Source organism: Peromyscus maniculatus, chromosome 1 (genome assembly GCF_049852395.1).
Source record: "Peromyscus maniculatus bairdii isolate BWxNUB_F1_BW_parent chromosome 1, HU_Pman_BW_mat_3.1, whole genome shotgun sequence".
Taxonomy (NCBI): Eukaryota; Metazoa; Chordata; class Mammalia; order Rodentia; family Cricetidae; genus Peromyscus; species Peromyscus maniculatus.
Genome location: NC_134852.1, coordinates 27,151,349 through 27,170,223, shown reverse-complemented (window position 1 = coordinate 27,170,223; position 18,875 = coordinate 27,151,349). Strand labels below are relative to the sequence as shown.

Here is an 18,875-nt window from a genome sequence, read left to right as displayed (position 1 = left end):
CATCTGCATTACAATCATATTCATTCTGGGGTCTGGAAAGATGGCTCAGTAGTATAAACACTTATTGCTTTTGTTTCATTCTTGTAAAACCCTTGTTACTCTTGCAGAGGGCCTGGGTTTGATTCACAGCACCCACTTCTTGTCTGACAACCATGCAGAACTGCAATTCCCGGGGATCAAATGCCCTCTTGGATGTCTGTGGGCAGCACACACACACAAGGTGCACAGAGAGAATGTATGCAAAACTTTAAAACACATAAAATAAATCAATTTAAAATATACAGGTATGTTGGGTACATTCATGTTGACATGAGCTACCCGAGTCTCCATTATTTATACTCTTCATTTCTATGAGATCTTCTCTCGGTGTTGCAAGTTGCTCAACTTTTGATTTTTTTTCTCCATAGTCTAATTTACTATCACTTACCCCTTAAAACAGTGATTTTCAACCTGTGGGTCAGACCCATTTGGTAATCATAGGACTCTTATTCACAGAGGTTACCTAAGACCTTCTGAAAATACAGATATTGACCTTATGAGACATAACCTTAGCAAAATTACACTTATGAAGTAGCAACGAAAATAATTTTATGGTGAGGGTCACCACAACATGAAGAACTGCATGAAATGGTCACAGCATTAGGAAGGGTGAGAACTACTGTCTTAGAAGGTCATTAGGTTGGGTGTTCCCAGAAGTGAGGGTAGAAAGGACGTGAAGGACATGTTCCAGGCTGGGTTCTTCTTCTCTGACACTATTTGCAATAATGTAGACATAGGACCACAGAAGCATCATTCCTCTCACAAGCAAATATGTTAGTTTTCAAATTAGTGGGAATTACCACTAAGTATTTTTTTTTTATTTTAAAGCTATCAGTTATTACCTCTCCCAGAGAAAGGAGGTTGACTTCAGTTTTAAACTTCTTTAATGCCCAGGTCTTGCTATCATCAGAAAGATGTTTTTCTGTTTTCTGCAATGGAAAGGTAGAGGATTAACTTTCTTGGTTTGGGTCTGAAATTAATTCTTTTGTTTTGGAGTGCACAATTGTGAAACTACTTTATTCCTTAGCAGGTACTGAAAATTGAAACATGGAAAGTAGAAACTCTCACTGAAAAGTGAAATATCTTCAAATATGCTCATGTATTTACAAATTACTACAACCTCATCAAGAACTAAAAGGTAGCCGGGCGGTCGTGGCTCACTCCTTTATTCCCAGCACTCAGGAGACAGAGCCAGTCCGATATCTGTGAGTTCGAGGTCAGCCTGGGCTACCAAGTGAGTTGCAGGAAAGGTGATAAGCTACACAGAGAAACCCTGTCTCAGAAAAACCAAGAAGACAAAGAAAAAAAAAAACCAAAACGTAATTATGCTAGCCTAGATTAAGAGAAAATCATGAACTGAGAAACTTGGTCTTGCCCTGTTGCTGAGATTAAACTGAATTCCCTTGGTTTTAGAGTTTCTGATCTTATATGACATGATTATTAATTTTAATTTGGCCTCTTCCCTCACTGTTTCTCTATCATGGTGGGGAGGCAAAAGTACATGTTATTTTCCATTTAGAAATAAACTCTGATGTAATTACTAGTGTCTTCCATATCATAGTTCCTAGGAAACTGTTTTTGTCCATTGATTGACATTCAAAAGCCATAAATATGCAACTTCTGATTCACACAAACCCTCACTCTAGTGCTCCTGGTACAAGCAAACAAGTTTCCTAACCTCCAGCAGCTCAAGGTGATGATGTCGCTTTAATATGAATAGATAAGTATCTAATTACAACCCTCCAGTATTTTAAATGTTTGCATGTGGCACAAAGAATGTAAGGTTATGTTATTTTAAAACACAGAACAAAAAATCCGGAAGTTAGAGTGGTACTATATGGTAATTGAATCTTCCCTTCTACAACTGCTGGTAATTGGGGCAAGGATTCCTATTCTGTAACTAGGGGAAGTTGTCAACATACTCGTAGGGATTCAAATAGAAAACATGCTGTAATCTCTTCATAATGAAAAGTTTTGATGAGCCAATTACACGTGGCTAAATTTGCACTATTTCCTGCTAGTGTCAATACAGAAGCAAAGAGAGAAAGAGAGGAGAGGCTCTCATATGTGATCCTGAAGTAGGAGTGTCCATGGGAAGATAGAAGCTACCTGCCTTTATGCCAAAGGTAAAAGCACCTGGACGATTCCTAGATCACTGAAACAACTGGACCCATTAAAATGTATGCAGGTGTGTTACCACAGTCGTGTTTTCAAATCACTCTAAGGTGTATTTATTTCTGCACAACATCCTTGGTCAAACATGAAACATCTAATCCGTGAGGACTGACCTTTGTCTTCTTATCACTGTCTTTCCAGTCCATTCCTTTATTGGCTCACCACTCCCTACCAGGACTTATTGCTCACTTACAGTTGATCAAGTGATGGTTCACACCAACAAAATATTTTTCTCTGGCCATATTTTCATACAAAACTGAGGTAGGTAGACTACTGCTGCATTTTAACAACATTCATAAGAAAATGAATTTCACAAAGGATCACTTTACCATAGGGAGAGATGGAGTTCCATTATCCTCTGGGACAGGTGTGAGAGCATCACGTTTTTCAGGAAGCCTTTAGGATAAAAACATGCAATAATGGGTGGATTTGGTCCTTTGACCGACTCTGTTGAAAGATTGGTTACCTGCATATTAAGCAGCAATTTTGCATTACGGATTTCAACATACACCCAAATTTTACAGTTTTGTGTTGCTTTTGTGAATTTCAACTTAACTCAATCTATAAAACATTCAGTGAAGACTCACTCTTAGTTCTATTTAAAACTCAAAATCAAAACTGTCAGTGGCCTGGTAGAGGCCTCAGTCAATAAGAGTGCTTGATGCCCACACATAACAAACTGAGTTTGAATGATCATCAACCGCATAACAAGCTGGGCATGGACACATGCACTTGTAACCCAGTCTTTGGGTGGAAGAGACAGGGTATCATTTGGGCTTGTTGGCTGCTAGAGCTGCTCCAGGTTCAGTCAGAGACCTTATGTCAAGTGGGTAAGTGAGAGAATGACACAAGAAACCAATATCCTCCTCTTCTCTTCATGTCGCACACAGACATAGGCAAACCAGGCAACACACATCTATGCACACTAGAGACAGGATGGTGGTTTTTGCACACACTTTGTTCTGATGGTTGCAGTAACTAACTGATGGCTTTGTGGTTGTGTGCTCTAGCACTGAATGCTCCTATTTCATTCTTTTCCCTCTACCTCTAAAGTACCACGGCCTCTTTTCTGTCAAGAAACTTTTAGGCATTTCATTGAGTCTAATCGTCTCTCCCAGGATAGTTTGGTAGAAAATGAAATACACTCTATCTCTAAGCAACAAGCTGCCAACAATCTCAGAAGTCACTCCTTTTTTGGTGCTTTGAAGCTGCTTTTTCCACCACCCCCACCCCCACACAGACAGGCACACAGGGACAAGGAAGTGGGGTTCTTCTACATCCTTTGTTCTATTTGATGCAGTAGGTATATTTTATAGTTGTATATGTACATGAACAGTTCCTTTATTACTCCTGGTTCATCCCTCCTGTCCTGATCCTATAGCACAAATTCCCTTCTCTGTTCTCTGTTATCTAAGAGATAGACTTGGTGCAACAGGAGAGCAACCCTTGCCTTTACTCTCACAAGCCAACATATGGTTGACAGGTTATAGGTGGCCTTGTATTTGTTGTTGTTGTTACCTGTTTGCTAGTAGAAGCCAGACCATCACCAAATGTTGCCTTGGACTGTTAAGTAACAGCCTGTTCTAAAACTCATGGGAGGGGAGCACAGTCTCTCTGTCTCCTGTCCTTCCTGGCTATGTCTAAGCTCTAGGTGCCTGGGGTTTGTAGTTGGAGAACTCTGATGCAATAGCTGTGTTTTTCTTGCTTCCATGTTGCGCTTCACCCAGTTGAGTGAACCTTCTCTACAGAACCATGTCTGAAGCCTACTGCTGATGGGATCCCCAGCAGAGCCAAAAACTTTGAGTCATAGTTGTTTATACTCATTGTGGGTAACTGTGCCTAACCATGACTGATGTTTCAGGAGTGTGGGTGCACAGATTCACATCTGACCAACACAGCATTGAGACATTTCAGACAGAATCCACTCCCCCCCAAAAAAAGAAAAGAAGTAGCGATTAAAAAAAAAAAAAAAAAGAATAGTGTCTGGTAATAGCATTTAACCTTCACTAAAAAATACTAAAATGATCACAAATTTCACTGTGATAAATTAAGTTGAAACTTTTCAAAGTAAACAACATTAATGTGGTTTCCCTAACTAGTTGAAAATCACCAATCAAATCAGATTTCGAATGATGAACTGTTGTTTTTAAATGGGAGCTGAGCCCTACGCACACTGTTCTCTTGTTTGTTTTTCTTTGTTTTTTTTTTTGTTTTGTTTTGTTTTGTTTTGTTTTGTTTTGTTTTGTTTTGTTTTGTTTTGTTTTGTTTTGTCTTGGTTGGAACAGTCCCTTTGCCAGCTCAGGCTATGTGCCTCTGAGTTGACGCCAATCTTCCTCCTCTCATTTTAGTATTCCTTACTTAAAGAATTGTCACTCTCAAGAACAGGACTAAGATTGTAAAAAACAGGACACATTACCTATTTGACTCAACCTGGTCCTCCATTGAAAACTGGGCCATCTCTTGTTTTCCTTTAGAAGCCATTTTAATTGCTGTCAACCCACACTGTAAAGAAAAAAATTACACTTTATATATCAACATGCTTCTCAACTGAAAATTTATCAGAGAATCTGTAAAGAATCAGTCACAAAGGACAGATTTTCCTTCATCCCTTGCTGCAAGTTCACACACACACAGCTGGACCCTTCCTTTGGACACACCATTGCCCTGTCCAACATTGCCTGTGAGCACCCCTCCTCTCCAGAACTCTCCACAAACACTCACTGGTTCCAAGCTTCTTAGCTCCATGGAGATGTGACTCTATTGCCCCAACCCCATTATGTGGCATCTAGGTTTGGTGTGCCTTTGTTCGGTAAGAGAGCTCAAGTGGCCTCTCTGGAGCAGTTTGTTAACCTATTTTTCCAAACTATGTCTTCCCTAAACTGTGAATTATTATCTCCCAACCTGAACAGCATTTCCTATACACATAGAAAATTTGAACAAATTAAATAAAAAATGTCTTCTTGGTATGTCTTCTTCAATGATCAATTTCCAAACTTGCCTGTGTGCCAGTGACCTTTCTCATTTTCCACTCCAGCCTTATCTCTGAGAATCAAGCCCCATCAGTAACTTTGTAATTGCAACAGACTTCTGTTTATTCTACAGATATTTATCTTTAAAACTAATTCATTTTTATTGTGTATGTATGGGAATTGTGTGGGGGTCTTTTTCCTTGGTTTAATTTTAAAATTAAGCCCAATTCTGAAACCAAGTAGGCTGTGTGCTGTGTTACTTTTAACTATGTATAAAAATATAAAAAACATATTTGGAGAAAAATGTTTCACTCTGAACAGATTCATTGAGACTGCTTGATCTTTGGCATGTGATGGGTGGACCTGAGTGTCATTGCTGGGTATATACTGGGGATGTCGTTGAATGCTGTTTACCTTGGTTTTTGCTTCAATATCTGCATTGTAGTCAAGCGGTTTGCTGTCAATTCTTGTGTTTCCTGGGATGATCCCTCGTCACTATTCTTGCAAGGAGAATGCACTGCTGACACTCGAGTATGTGTGAGTGTGTGTGTTTGTGTACGTGTGTGTGTGTGTGTGTGTGTGTGTGTATGAATACTAAAATATTTACAGTGAATGTATAAATCAGAGGGCCAGTGAGAGGGCTAAGGTGATAAAGGCACTTGCCAGGATGAATGACAATTGGAATTTGATCCCTGAGACTGAAATGGTGAGAGGAGAGAACTGACTGCTATAAATTATCCTTTGACCTCCACACTTCTGCTATGGCACACAGGTTTCTTGTCTTCCCTCATCCACCAAATAACTCAGGACCAGGATGTCCTCGAATTGACAAAGACCAGCTTGCCTCTGCTTCATGAGTGCAGGGATTAAAGGTGGGCATCACCATGCCCAGCCTGCTATTGATGTTCTTCCTGCCTATATGTTCTCTGGGTTTCAATGTGTCAAACTGGCAGGCTGATGAGGACTGTTGTCTAGGGAGTAGCAGACATGATGATGCTGGCTACTTATAACAACTTATGATATCTTGGCTTACACTCTGATCATCTGCATTACAATCATATTCATTCTGGGGTCTGGAAAGATGGCTCAGTAGTATAAACACTTATTGCTTTTGTTTCATTCTTATAAAACCCTTGTTACTCTTGCAGAGGGCCTGGGTTTGATTCACAGCACCCACTTCTTGTCTGACAACCATGCAGAACTGCAATTCCCGGGGATCAAATGCCCTCTTGGATGTCTGTGGGCAGCACACACACACAAGGTGCACAGAGAGAATGTATGCAAAATTTTAAAACACATAAAATAAATCAATTTAAAATATACAGGTATGTTGGGTACATTCATGTTGACATGAGCTACCCGAGTCTCCATTATTTATACTCTTCATTTCTATGAGATCTTCTCTTGGTGTTGCAAGATGCTCAACTTTTGATTTTTTTTCTCCATAGTCTAATTTACTATCACTTACCCATTAAAACAGTGATTTTCAACCTGTGGGTCAGACCCATTTGGTAATCATAGGACTCTTATTCACAGAGGTCACCTAAGACCTTCTGAAAATACAGATATTGACCTTATGAGACATAACCTTAGCAAAATTACACTTATGAAGTAGCAACGAAAATAATTTTATGGTGAGGGTCACCACAACATGAGGAACTGCATGAAATGGTCACAGCATTAGAAAGGATGAGAACTGCAGCCTTTGAAGGTCATTAGTTCGGGTGTTCCCAGAAGTGAGGGTTTAAAGGAGGTGAAGGACATGTTCCAGGCTGGGTTCTTCTTCTCTGACACTATTTGCAATAATGTAGACATAGGAACACAGAAGCATCATTCCTCTCACAAGCAAATATGTTAGTTTTCAAATTAGTGGGAATTACCACTAAGTATTTTTTTTTTATTTTAAAGCTCTCAGTTATTACCTCTCCCAGAGAAAGGAGGTTGACTTCAGTTTTAAACTTCTTTAATGCCCAGGTCTTGCTATCATCAGAAAGATGTTTTTCTGTTTTCTGCAATGGAAAGGTAGAGGATTAACTTTCTTGGTTTGGGTCTGAAATTAATTCTTTTGTTTTGGAGTGCACAATTGTGAAACTACTTTATTCCTTAGCAGGTACTGAAAATTGAAACATGGAAAGTAGAAACTCTCACTGAAAAGTGAAATATCTTCAAATATGCTCATGTATTTACAAATTACTACAACCTCATCAAGAACTAAAAGGTAGCCGGGCGGTCGTGGCTCACTCCTTTATTCCCAGCACTCGGGAGACAGAGCCAGTCCGATATCTGTGAGTTCGAGGTCAGCCTGGGCTACCAAGTGAGTTCCGGGTCAGCCTGGGCCACCAAGTGAGTTCCAGGAAAGGTGATAAGCTACACAGAGAAACCCTGTCTCAGAAAAACTAAGAAGAAAAAGAAAAAAAAAAAAACCAAAAACCAAAACGTAATTATGCTAGCCTAGATTAAGAGAAAATCATGAACTGAGAAACTTGGTCTTGCCCTGTTGCTGAGATTAAACTGAATTCCCTTGGTTTTAGAGTTTTTGATCTTATATGACATGATTATTAATTTTAATTTGGCCTCTTCCCTCACTGTTTCTCTATCATGGTGGGGAGGCAAAAGTACATGTTATTTTCCATTTAGAAATAAACTCTGATGTAATTACTAGTGTCTTCCATATCATAGTACCTAGGAAACTGCTTTTGTCCATTGATTGACATTCAAAAGCCATAAATATGCAACTTCTGATTCACACAAACCCTCACTCTAGTGCTCCTGGTACAAGCAAACAAGTTTCCTAACCTCCAGCAGCTCAAGGTGATGATGTCGCTTTAATATGAATAGATAAGTATCTAATTACAACCCTCCAGTATTTTAAATGTTTGCATGTGGCACAAAGAATGTAAGGTTATGTTGTTTTAAAACACAGAACAAAAAATCCGGAAGTTAGAGTGGTACTATATGGTAATTGAATCTTCCCTTCTACAACTGCTGGTAAGTGGGGCAAGGATTCCTATTATGTAACTAGGGGAAGTTGTCAACATACTTGTAGGGATTCAAATAGAAAACATGCTGTAATCTCTTCATAATGAAAAGTTTTGATGAGCCAATTACACGTGGCTAAATTTGCACTATTTCCTGCTAGTGTCAATACAGAAGCAAAGAGAGAAAGAGAGGAGAGGCTCTCATATGTGATCCTGAAGTAGGAGTGTCCATGGGAAGATAGAAGCTACCTGCCTTTATGCCAAAGGTAAAAGCACCTGGACGATTCCTAGATCACTGAAACAACTGGACCCATTAAAATGTATGCAGGTGTGTTACCACAGTCGTGTTTTCAAATCACTCTAAGGTGTATTTATTTCTGCACAACATCCTTGGTCAAACATGAAACATCTAATCCATGAGGACTGACCTTTGTCTTCTTATCACTGTCTTTCCAGTCCATTCCTTTATGGGGTCACCACTCCCTACAAGGACTTATTGCTCACTTACAATTTATCAAGTGATGGTTCACACCAACAAAATATTTTTCTCTGGCCATATTTTCATACAAAACTGAGGTAGGTAGACTACTGCTGCATTTTAACAACATTCATAAGAAAATGAATTTCACAAAGGATCACTTTACCATAGGAAGGGATGGAGTTCCATTATCCTCTGGGACAGGTGTGAGAGCATCACATTTTTCAGGGAGCCTTTAGGACAAAAACATGCAATAATGGGTGGATTTGGTCCTTTGACCGACTCTGTTGAAAGATTGGTTACCTGCATATTAAGCAACATTTTGCATTACGTATTTCAACATACAACCGAATTTTACAGTTTTTTGTTGCTTTTGTGAATTTCAACTTAACTCAATCTATAAAACATTCAGTGAAGACTCACTCTTAGTTCTATTTAAAAATCAAAATCAAAACAGTCAGTGGCCTGGTAGAGGCCTCAGTCAATAAGAGTGCTTGATGCCCACACATAACAAACTGAGTTTGAATGATCATCAACCGCATAAAAAGCTGGGCATGGACACATGCACTTGTAACCCAGTCTTTGGGTGGAAGAGACAGGGTATCATTTGGGCTTGTTGGCTGCTAGAGCTGCTCCAGGTTCAGTCAGAGACCTTATGTCAAGTGGGTAAGTGAGAGAATGACAGAAGAAGCCAATATCCTCCTCTTCTCTTCATGTCTGCACTCAGACATATGCAAAATGTACAACATACAATACACACACACACACACACACACACACACACACACACACACACACACATCTGGAAACACTAGAGGGAGGATGGTGGTTTTTCCACACACGTTTTTCTGATGATTGCAGTAACTGATGACTTTCTTGTTGCTCAAAGCACTTAAAGCTCTTATTTCATTCTTCTTCTTCTACCCCTAAAGCACCATGGCCTCTTCTCTGTCAAGAAAATTTTTAGGCATTTTAGGCATATCATTGTGTGTCATGCTCTCTCCCAAGAAATTGGTTTGGTAGAATGTGAAGTATACTCTATCTTGAAGCACCCAGCTCCAACCAATTCAGACTTTACTACATTTTTGGTGCTTCGAAATGCTTTTTGATAGTCCATTCACAAGCATATTATGAAACTGTGACAGGACTATTCTTATATTCTACAAGTGTTTCTGTTTAATGCTTAGTCTTTATGAGGCAGTGGAGAGCAACACTGTCCCCTCAGTTCTACTCCATCCAAACTACACTGAAGATCTCCACGTTTCAGGGCTTATGGTTTATAAGTTCTGGGGCAACCACTTTTTTTTCCTACCTGACACATCCCTTGGGCTTCACCCCAGTTGTGGAACTCATTGAGGGGACTATTAACCTTCTGTACAGAAGCATATCAATAAGGCCACTCTGAGGCGATCTTCAGCAAAGCCTGGGAGAGTCTTGAACCTTGCCAGTTTACTCACACTCTCTCCAGCAGACAGCTCACCCAAATGTAACAGTGAACCAAATTAATGCCCTGCAAACTAATATTGTTACACATATGTGCATGGCATGTGATGTGCAGTGTATTTGTATGTATGTGTGATTTCAGGTACATACATGCCAGTGTGCTGGTGTGGTGACTGGAATACACACATGAGCGTTGACACTCACCTTCAACCTTATTTTTGTGACTGGGTCTCTCATTAACAAATCCAAACCCCAGGCTATTTATTCATGAAACTTCAGGGGATTCTCTGTCTCCACCTCCAATCTCACCATGAGCTCCCCAGGATTATAGATGCACACAAGACCATCAAGCCTCATGTGGATTCTGGGCATCCAAACTCCCATTCTCACATATGCACAGTAAGCACCTTATCCACTGAAACATTTCCCTAGCCATGGCTTATTAACAGCATTTCATACTGTATCAGAGGTATAATCAGTCATTTCAGTATGAGTGCTCCACAAATAATTATTCAGCTTTGATTAACAAAAAAATAAAGAAGCTGAAATTGTCTTACACAGAGGAAAACATGGTTACAGTTTCTGAATTTTATATTCTCTAATTACTCAGTGTATTTTAAAATGCAGACTCTCTTACCACAGTGAAGGTCTTTCTTTAACTCTTCCAGTAACTGCAAAAGAAAAAGGCAAAATATGGTAGAAGCAACTGCAGAAAATATGGGTATTAAATGTCAAGGCCAATATTTTATTACTACTTGACACCAATTCTGTATACCCTTTAAAGTGGATATTGATTGATAAACAATAAATACATGGAGAACTCTTAATTCCCACTTCCTTGTATATTCAAATACAGAAGATGAATTTATCACAAGTTACTACTTAAAATAAACTGTTGTGTGAAATTCCTTTGACCTTGAGTACTATCAGACAGAGAAACTGGCATCTTAACCAGAATCAACATCACAAACTGAAGTGTTAAAGGGATAGCACAGTGTTGCTGCTGCTGGATTAGTCTTTGGACTAGTGGTGCTAGGAGAACTGTTAGTGAGTACACACATCCTGTATAGAAGTGAAAAGAGATTTTTCAAGGATTCAGTTGAACTTGTTCCATTGAAGATGAAAATTCCAGACACAAGGAAGCTCAGTCTACAGTGACTGCTCTTTGCAGCACAGCAGAACATAAGAAACACAAACAGACCAAGGACAACGACCTTTGCAAAGAATTTCCAGCTGCCAGTGTGGCCAAATATATACACACAGAGGTCAGTGTGTATACTCTCCTCAACTGCTTCCGAGGAGGATGCTGAAGCCTCTGGGTTCCAGCTCTGGTCTCTTGCTCATGTTCAGTGCAAAGAAGTTCACTCTCAGCTGCTATCGCCTTCCATGGTAAGAGCCATTGGAAAGACTTCTGCAGTAGTTATGCACCTGGACTCTACCTCCAGGAAGAGAAGCATAGAAGAAACGTGGGGCCAGAGCACCAATTCCAAGGGAGTAGAACCTCACAGTCTCCCAGGAAAAATAGACGCCAGGAAATTATCAAAGTGAGAGGTGAAATTAATAAAATAGAAACTAAGAGAATAATACAAAAAATTAATGAAACAAAGAGTTGGTTCTTTGAGAAAATCAACAAGATAGACAAGCCCTTATCCAAACTAATCAAAAGACAGAGAGAGAGAATCCAAATCAACAAAATCAGAAATGAAAGGGGGGACATAACAACAGACATTGAGGAAATCCAGGGAATTATCAGGTCATATTTCAAAAACCTCTACTCCACAAAACTGCAAGACCTAAAAGAAATGAACAATTTTCTGGATAGGTACCACATACCTAAGTTAAAACAAGACCAGATAAACTATTTAAATAGTCCAATAACCCCTAAGGAAATAGAAACAGTCATTAAAAGTCTCCCGACCAAAAAAAAAGCCCAGGACCAGATGGTTTCAGCGCAGAATTCTACCAGATTTTCAAAGAAGAGTTAATTCCAATACTCTCTAAATTTTCCACATAATAGAAACAGAAGGAACATTACCAAACTCCTTCTGTGAGGAAACAATTTTATTTGTTTCCACATTTAAAACTTGTAGCGAGTCAAGCTTTCACTCTATGCTAACAGTTTGCCCTCTACAAAGGAATAAAAACAATTCTTATTTCTTTTTTTCAGTTACAGTATGTAAAACTGGAGTGTAAACATCTTAGCATTGCCCATGGCTGAGGCAGAGCATTTGTCCCACCAACAAATGTGCTGAGATTGTGGCTCTATGGTAGAGCCTATGCTTGGCATGTGGGAGGCCTGCATCAACCCTCCTCACCACAAAGAAAATTCCAATGCTGAAATAATGAAGAAACTCACCCACATTACAATAATACTGACTCTTTTTACCTCACCACTTATGTGAAGAGGGTCATTCCGATTCCTCTACACTGTTCACTTGTTGCTGTGCTTTCCCAAGGCAAGGCAGCTGTGGAAGTGTCCATGGTGACAGTTGCTGAAAGCCCAAACCCTGTAGTGTTTCTCCCTCTTAGAATCTCATCCAGACTTGATGGACCAGTCAGTGCCGTCTACTACAGAACAGTGTTCTTTTCTCAGCCTCCCTCCCACTCTGGCAAATTTTTCTGGAAATAATGTCTTGTAGCATAAAAACCAAGAAGCAACATATACTACACTAACTGACAAAACTAAAGGGAAGAGGTGTTGGCAGTGTAGCCAATAGGGAGAGCACCAGCCTAGAATGCTTCTAATGGTAGTGTTGGATCCCCAGCACTGTGTCTAGAACTCAAAATCCATTCATGGTTTAAAAAGTTATTGATAAGCCTATTATTTCTTATGGCAAGGTATATTTACATTAAATGGAGGCAAATTAAAGATAAATATAAAACCATATGTGAATTGTCTAATATGTCTAAATTGAGAAATTATAGGAAGGAAAAAACCAGAAAAAGTTATATTTAGTCCCAAAAAACTTAATGAAAGTAACTGAATACTGTATTTTTTGTTTTCTTTTTACATGATCACATTTTATTGACCCTGATGTATATAAAATATGTAACATAAATACAGTGTATTTATTTTAAAAAATGAAAGAAAAATCCATTTTATAACATGTCACATGACTGTCACATGACTATAGATAACACATACTGCGGACTAGGTTAAAAAACTTTATGTAACATAAATACAGTGTATTTATTATAAAAAAATGAAAGAAAAATCCATTTTATAACATGTCACATGGCTGTCACATGACTATAGATAACACATACTGCGGACTAGGTTAGAAATCTTTTTTGTTTGTTTGTTTGTTTGTTTAAGACAGGGTATCTCTGTGTAGTTTTGGTGCCTGTCCTGGATCTCGCTCTGTAGACCAGGCTGGCCTTGAACTCACATAGATCCGCCTGGATCTGCCTCCTGAGTGCTGGGATTAAAGGCTTGCGCCACCACTGCCCAGCTTAGAAACCTTTTTATTTATATAAAGATACTAAATGCATCAGAGACTCATGTAAAATAAACATGTTTCAGATGATATAATTTGAGATTTGAAATTTCTCATAAACTATTAGTTAAATAATTCTGAATTCCAAACCATTAAAGGCATGTTCAAAAAGGATATAACTACATTTATATCTCATATCCTTAGTTCCTTCTTTGAAAGAACAAAGCATTTTTTTTTTGCAATTAGGGTAATAGCAGTGGATTATTCACCTTCAATCTTACCTGAATGGATTGGAACAGATGTCTTCAGTATTGATTTTAACGGTTGTGATGGTCTTTCTCCACTGTGGCATATTTTAAAAAGTGATATTTTAATATCCATATAAAAACATTTACCAAATTCTTTGAATTATTTGTTGCTTAATTTCCTAATATACATTGCATTTGAGATTTACCCACACCTTTTAATTTGTCTTTCAAGCGGTTAATTATTTGGTGACACTTTCCTTACAACTTAGTCTCATGTGAAAGAAAGGGAGAATTTAGTCCACAAAAATTAGCCCAATAAAAACACACATAGAGGCACACACACACACACACACACACACACACACGAAAGAAAACACTAGTTCCTCCCCAGCCCTTTTTTATGGCTACAGTAACTCATGGTTTTATATTCATGTGCTCAGTGTAATTAGTGATTTCATTTGTCATGTCATTCTGTGCACTTAGAGTACCACAGCACCTTCTCTGTCACCATACTTTGTGGAATTTTCACTGACTGTGATGTTATCTCTCAAGAGGTTGGTTTGTGGACCACGGAATAGATTCCTTCTTCTGCTAGTTAATCTTACAAGCTACCATGGCCTTGGGTATATTCAAGCTGTTCCTTAGCAGCCCATTCATGAGTGAATCCTGAAACCACAATCTGCTGTTTCTATGCCAAACAAGCAATTCTATGAACTTACCAAGATAATAACATGAGCTAACAACAATAAAACTTACTGGATAATTTCAGGTTTTTTACTGTGGAACTGTTTAGAAGTCCCAGTAGAATGTAACATGTGGTTTTTGCAAGGTGTGTCTTTAAACAGTTGTAGCTACTGGAACATTATGAATCTGCACTTTGGACATTAGCTGTGACAATTGGGGATCTTTTAACTTGGAGTAAACAAGCTATTCAATAATGTGTAGGAAATGTTTTATTGATACATAGCCCCACTAAAGAAGATGACATAATTGCCCTCTAGTATGGAAGGAATCAATCAAAAGGAACAGAGAACTGGCTTGAAATACAACCTTTAAATGTCTGCAAAACCCAAGTGTCTGAGACAGCAGATCATCAACAGGAATGGGCTTTCAACTCTATGTTCATGTCCAACCGATAGGGAAGACAAAACCCCCTTTAGAGAGAGATAAATAACAGTCATCTGTGGTGTGGCTCTCTACGTTGAGATCATCTCTTGAGATTCAGAGATTTCATTGCTGGGCACTCTGGAAGACAGAAGGCCTGGGGTCTTCCGCCGTCCGGGAAAGGGTGCTACACCTGACAAAAAGTGCCTCTGCACATGGAGATGGTGTCCAAAGAGGAAAGTAATTTGTGGGCTCCATGTAATACTTTCTGAAAACTCAGAATGATCCCCAATTCTGTAAGCTCTCAGAAAAGATAAAGGCCTCAAACTAGACCTCCTAATGAAGGTCTAGTTCAAAAGTTGATTTCAGAAAGGTTTTGAAAAGGTAAGGGGTATCAAATGGACATCAGTGTGTATGGATAACACAAGGAGCCTCATTTTCTAATACACAGAGTTGCTACTTGGGAAATGCTGGTTGAGTATAAACCTCATGGCCATATGAACTAAAAAGAACAACTTTTTAGTCTAAAATATAGTGATAATACTGTGGGTACTGTAACACAAAGCAAAAATTCAGTATATAAAATTGTGTCTATCTGAGAGTACATCCAAGAAATAACTTAGTTATTTTTGGATTTCCCTAGGATTAGTGTATTGTTAAACCTTACCTGCAAAGAGGCCGTGGGTCAGTATTATAATGTATTTCTAAAAATAAAAACAAAATGCATTTTATTTCAACTCTAGAAAAATATAGCATATAAAAATGATTAGACTCATTGTTAGCATCAATTTCTTCAAGACCAATCTAGAGATTATTCTAGAGAAAATATTCATCTCTAGGCAATTACTTCAGGTAGAATTCTTCCATTTTCTGTATATTTCACATCAAAGAAGACATAAATTCATCAAGCATAATACCTAAAAATAAACACCCATACACAACTGTGATGATCTTAATGAGCTCTCTCAGACTGATGGGGAGCAGCATCCTTACCAGTAAAAGTATCACCAATTGACTGTGTCACAAAATAGCTTCTTGGGGTTCTTGTTTGACTTTGGGCTAATGATACTAGAAAAAATGTCTAGACTGGGTGTGGTGGCACCCAACTTTAATCCCAGCATTTGAGAGGCAAAGGCAGGTGGATCCTTATGACTTCCAGGACCAGGACAGCCAGAATGTAATAGTGAGATTGTGTCTCAAAAATAAAACAACAAACAAAATAGAGAGCCAAAAAGGAAAAAATATCTATGAGCCTATACATACTTTTTCTTCAGGAAAACAAAGTATCTTGTTCAGCTTTTTAGTTGGAACTGTTCATGTTAGGATGCAAATTCCTACCACTAGGACTAGATGTTGGCTACTGTCCTTTGTATCATAATGAAACCTCACAGAAAGAAACAGAAGATGGACAAAGATCTTCAAGGAGCAGCATGAGTGAGGACAACATCCTTACTCTCCTCAACCCTCTGAGAGAAGAAGCTCCTCAGATCTAGTTGTGTTCTCAGCCTTATGTGCAGCTTCAAGGATGCCCATGAAAACATCCATCATCTCTCCTGAAAAGAATGATTTGAAAGATCCCTCCCTTGGTAGTAATGCATCCTGAGCTCTGCCTCAGGTGAGAGGGCAGCAGAGAAGCACCTGTGGGGCTGGAGCAGCAGATTCCGTGGGTCATCTTCTGACATGGAGTCATTGTGCATGTTTACATACATGAACTATAAACTCACTCATGCCCTCACTGTACACCTGCACTTTGCTTTTATTTTAATAAAACTTTCATTTTTTGGTCTTGTTTAAATTGAGAGAAACTTAGTGCATCTTCTTTGCATTCCCCATGACTTAGGAAGGGCATTTGTCCCACCAACTAGTGGGCTGCAATTGTGGCTCAGTAGTAAAGCCTATGCTTATCAGGCAGGAGCCCTCAGTCAGTCCTCACCACCACAAATGACAGGAAAGGCAAATTTCATACTAAAGTGATACAAAATGTTGCCTGCATTACAATAATATCGACTCTCTTCATCTTACCTCTAGAGAGAAGAAGGTCATTTGGATTCAGTACCTAGTGTGATTGTCAATTGCAAGTTAGGTATAAAAGACAGCATGAAACAGTTGCTGATGCACAAACTCAGCATAGTGCCCCTTCCATTGCAACAGAGTCTCTCTAGACTCCATGGAAGAGCAGCTAATTCTCTGAAATATAGAACAATGTCATTTTCTCAACTCTCTTTTTGTGTCTATTGTTTTTTTCTGGAAACCATGTGTTGCAGCAGGTAAGTGATGTATCATCTTACTCAGATCTATTTAACAAAAACTAAAGGGAAAAAGTACTAGAGGTAGAGTTAATAGGTAGGGTGCTTGCCTAGAATGCTCACAAAGCCTTGTGTTCAACCCCTACCACCCCAGAAAACTAAAACCATCAACCAACAAAACAAACAAAAAAGAAAAGAAAAGAAACAAAAGAAAAGAAAAGAAAGAAGGAAAGGGAAAGAAAAGAAAAACATGTCAGGATTGACAAGTTTTCCTAAAATGTATTACATTCACTATAGCACAACACTTCCATCCTAAAACAGGAGATTACTAAAAAAAAAAAAAAAAAAAAAAAAAAAAAAAAAAAAAAAAAAAAAAAAAAAAAAAAAAAAAAAACAACAACAGGGGGTAGGTGAAAACTCTCTAAATCGAGAAAGAAATTGCAAAGAAATTTAAAAAGTCAGACGGTTTTAATTACATCATTAGGTCAGAAATTAATTAATGAAAGTGATTGATTATTGAAGTTTTGTTTGTGCACAATTGCATGTTAGTGGTACTGAACTATGGAACCGTGTGAGGTAGAAAACACAAGGCATTTTTTGTTATAAAAACAAAAGGAAAAGCCATATTTCCGACATTCCAATTTACTACAATGTGACATGGAGGACATGTGCCAGGTTCATAAGTTTTATTCTCATTTATCCAAAAACAGTACATGGATCAATATTAAAATCAAATAAGCAACGTTTTGACAATATATTTTCACAGTTAAAAGTACTGAGAAATAATTCCTTAATTCTCACTTTCCCAAATATTAGGAAATGAATATGAAAACCGTGTAAACGCATTTATACTTGATTTCCTTAACTCCTTTTGGGGAGCTAAAATCCTTACTCTTACTTATTTTATTCAGGGTTGACAGGACCAGATAGAGTAGTTCACTACACAAATCTTACCTTGATTGAACTTGACGCGCTTTTTCTTATTGTGTTTTGCCCTCTCTGAAGATGCGTGTTCACTGTGACATATGTTTAAAAGTGATCATTATTTTATTGTTTGTATGAAGAACACTTAGCATGTTTTCCAAATTCTTTATTTTTAAGTTCCTAAGATACCTTACATTAGATATTTACAAATAACATTTTATTTTTTGAAACAAGATCTCGCTCTGGAGCCCAGCTGACTTTACACCTACTATATGAACTATGTTGGCCTTGAAATAACAGAGATCTCTCTGTCTCCTGCCTCCCAAGTTGTGGAATTAAAGGCATGAGAAAACAGGCCTAGCCAAATGACTTTGAATTTATTCTTCAGCACTTGATTATGATTAGTGACTGCTGTCCTTCTACCTTTTCTCTTTTGCAAAAACTCGGGCCCCAATTAAATCACCACCACCACACAGGCATGCACACAGGGACAGGGAGAGGGGGTTCTTCCACATTCTTTGTTCTAATGGTGGCAGTAAGTAAGTATATTTTATAGTTCCATATGTACATGACCAGTTCAATTATTACTCCTAGTTCATCCCTCCTCTCCTGAACCTACAGCACACAGTCCCTTCTCTGTTCTCTGTAGCAGGAATCTTAACAGGCGTTAGTAATAAAATCAAACCTGAGGCCAGTTATTAGGGTGAAAGCTGGAAGATCAGAGAAGCAGAACAAACCACAGCCACCTCAACTTGCCAATTCCTCAGCTGATTCTTTTTCCTCAGACTGGAAGCCTCTGAGTCCTCATCCGAATGGATCTCAGCTGAACTGCTG

The 18,875-nt window shown here is 38.5% G+C and overlaps 1 protein-coding gene across 2 annotated transcripts in view; it reads right to left on the bottom strand.

Moving 5' to 3' along the window:
- Positions 1-18,875, bottom strand: part of LOC143272660 (uncharacterized) — a 99,184-nt gene that overhangs the window by 21,841 nt on the left and 58,468 nt on the right. For both annotated transcript variants that reach the window (XM_076568509.1, XM_076568448.1), the window contains 9 exons: positions 18,072-18,133; positions 15,539-15,575; positions 13,801-13,862; positions 10,720-10,753; positions 8,806-8,872; positions 7,106-7,192; positions 4,631-4,716; positions 2,544-2,610; positions 882-968 (listed from right to left, as the gene is read on the bottom strand). In XM_076568509.1, coding sequence (XP_076424624.1) covers positions 882-968; positions 2,544-2,610; positions 4,631-4,716; positions 7,106-7,192; positions 8,806-8,872; positions 10,720-10,753; positions 13,801-13,862; positions 15,539-15,575; positions 18,072-18,133 — 589 coding nt within the window. The remainder of the gene's footprint in view (positions 1-881; positions 969-2,543; positions 2,611-4,630; positions 4,717-7,105; positions 7,193-8,805; positions 8,873-10,719; positions 10,754-13,800; positions 13,863-15,538; positions 15,576-18,071; positions 18,134-18,875) is intronic.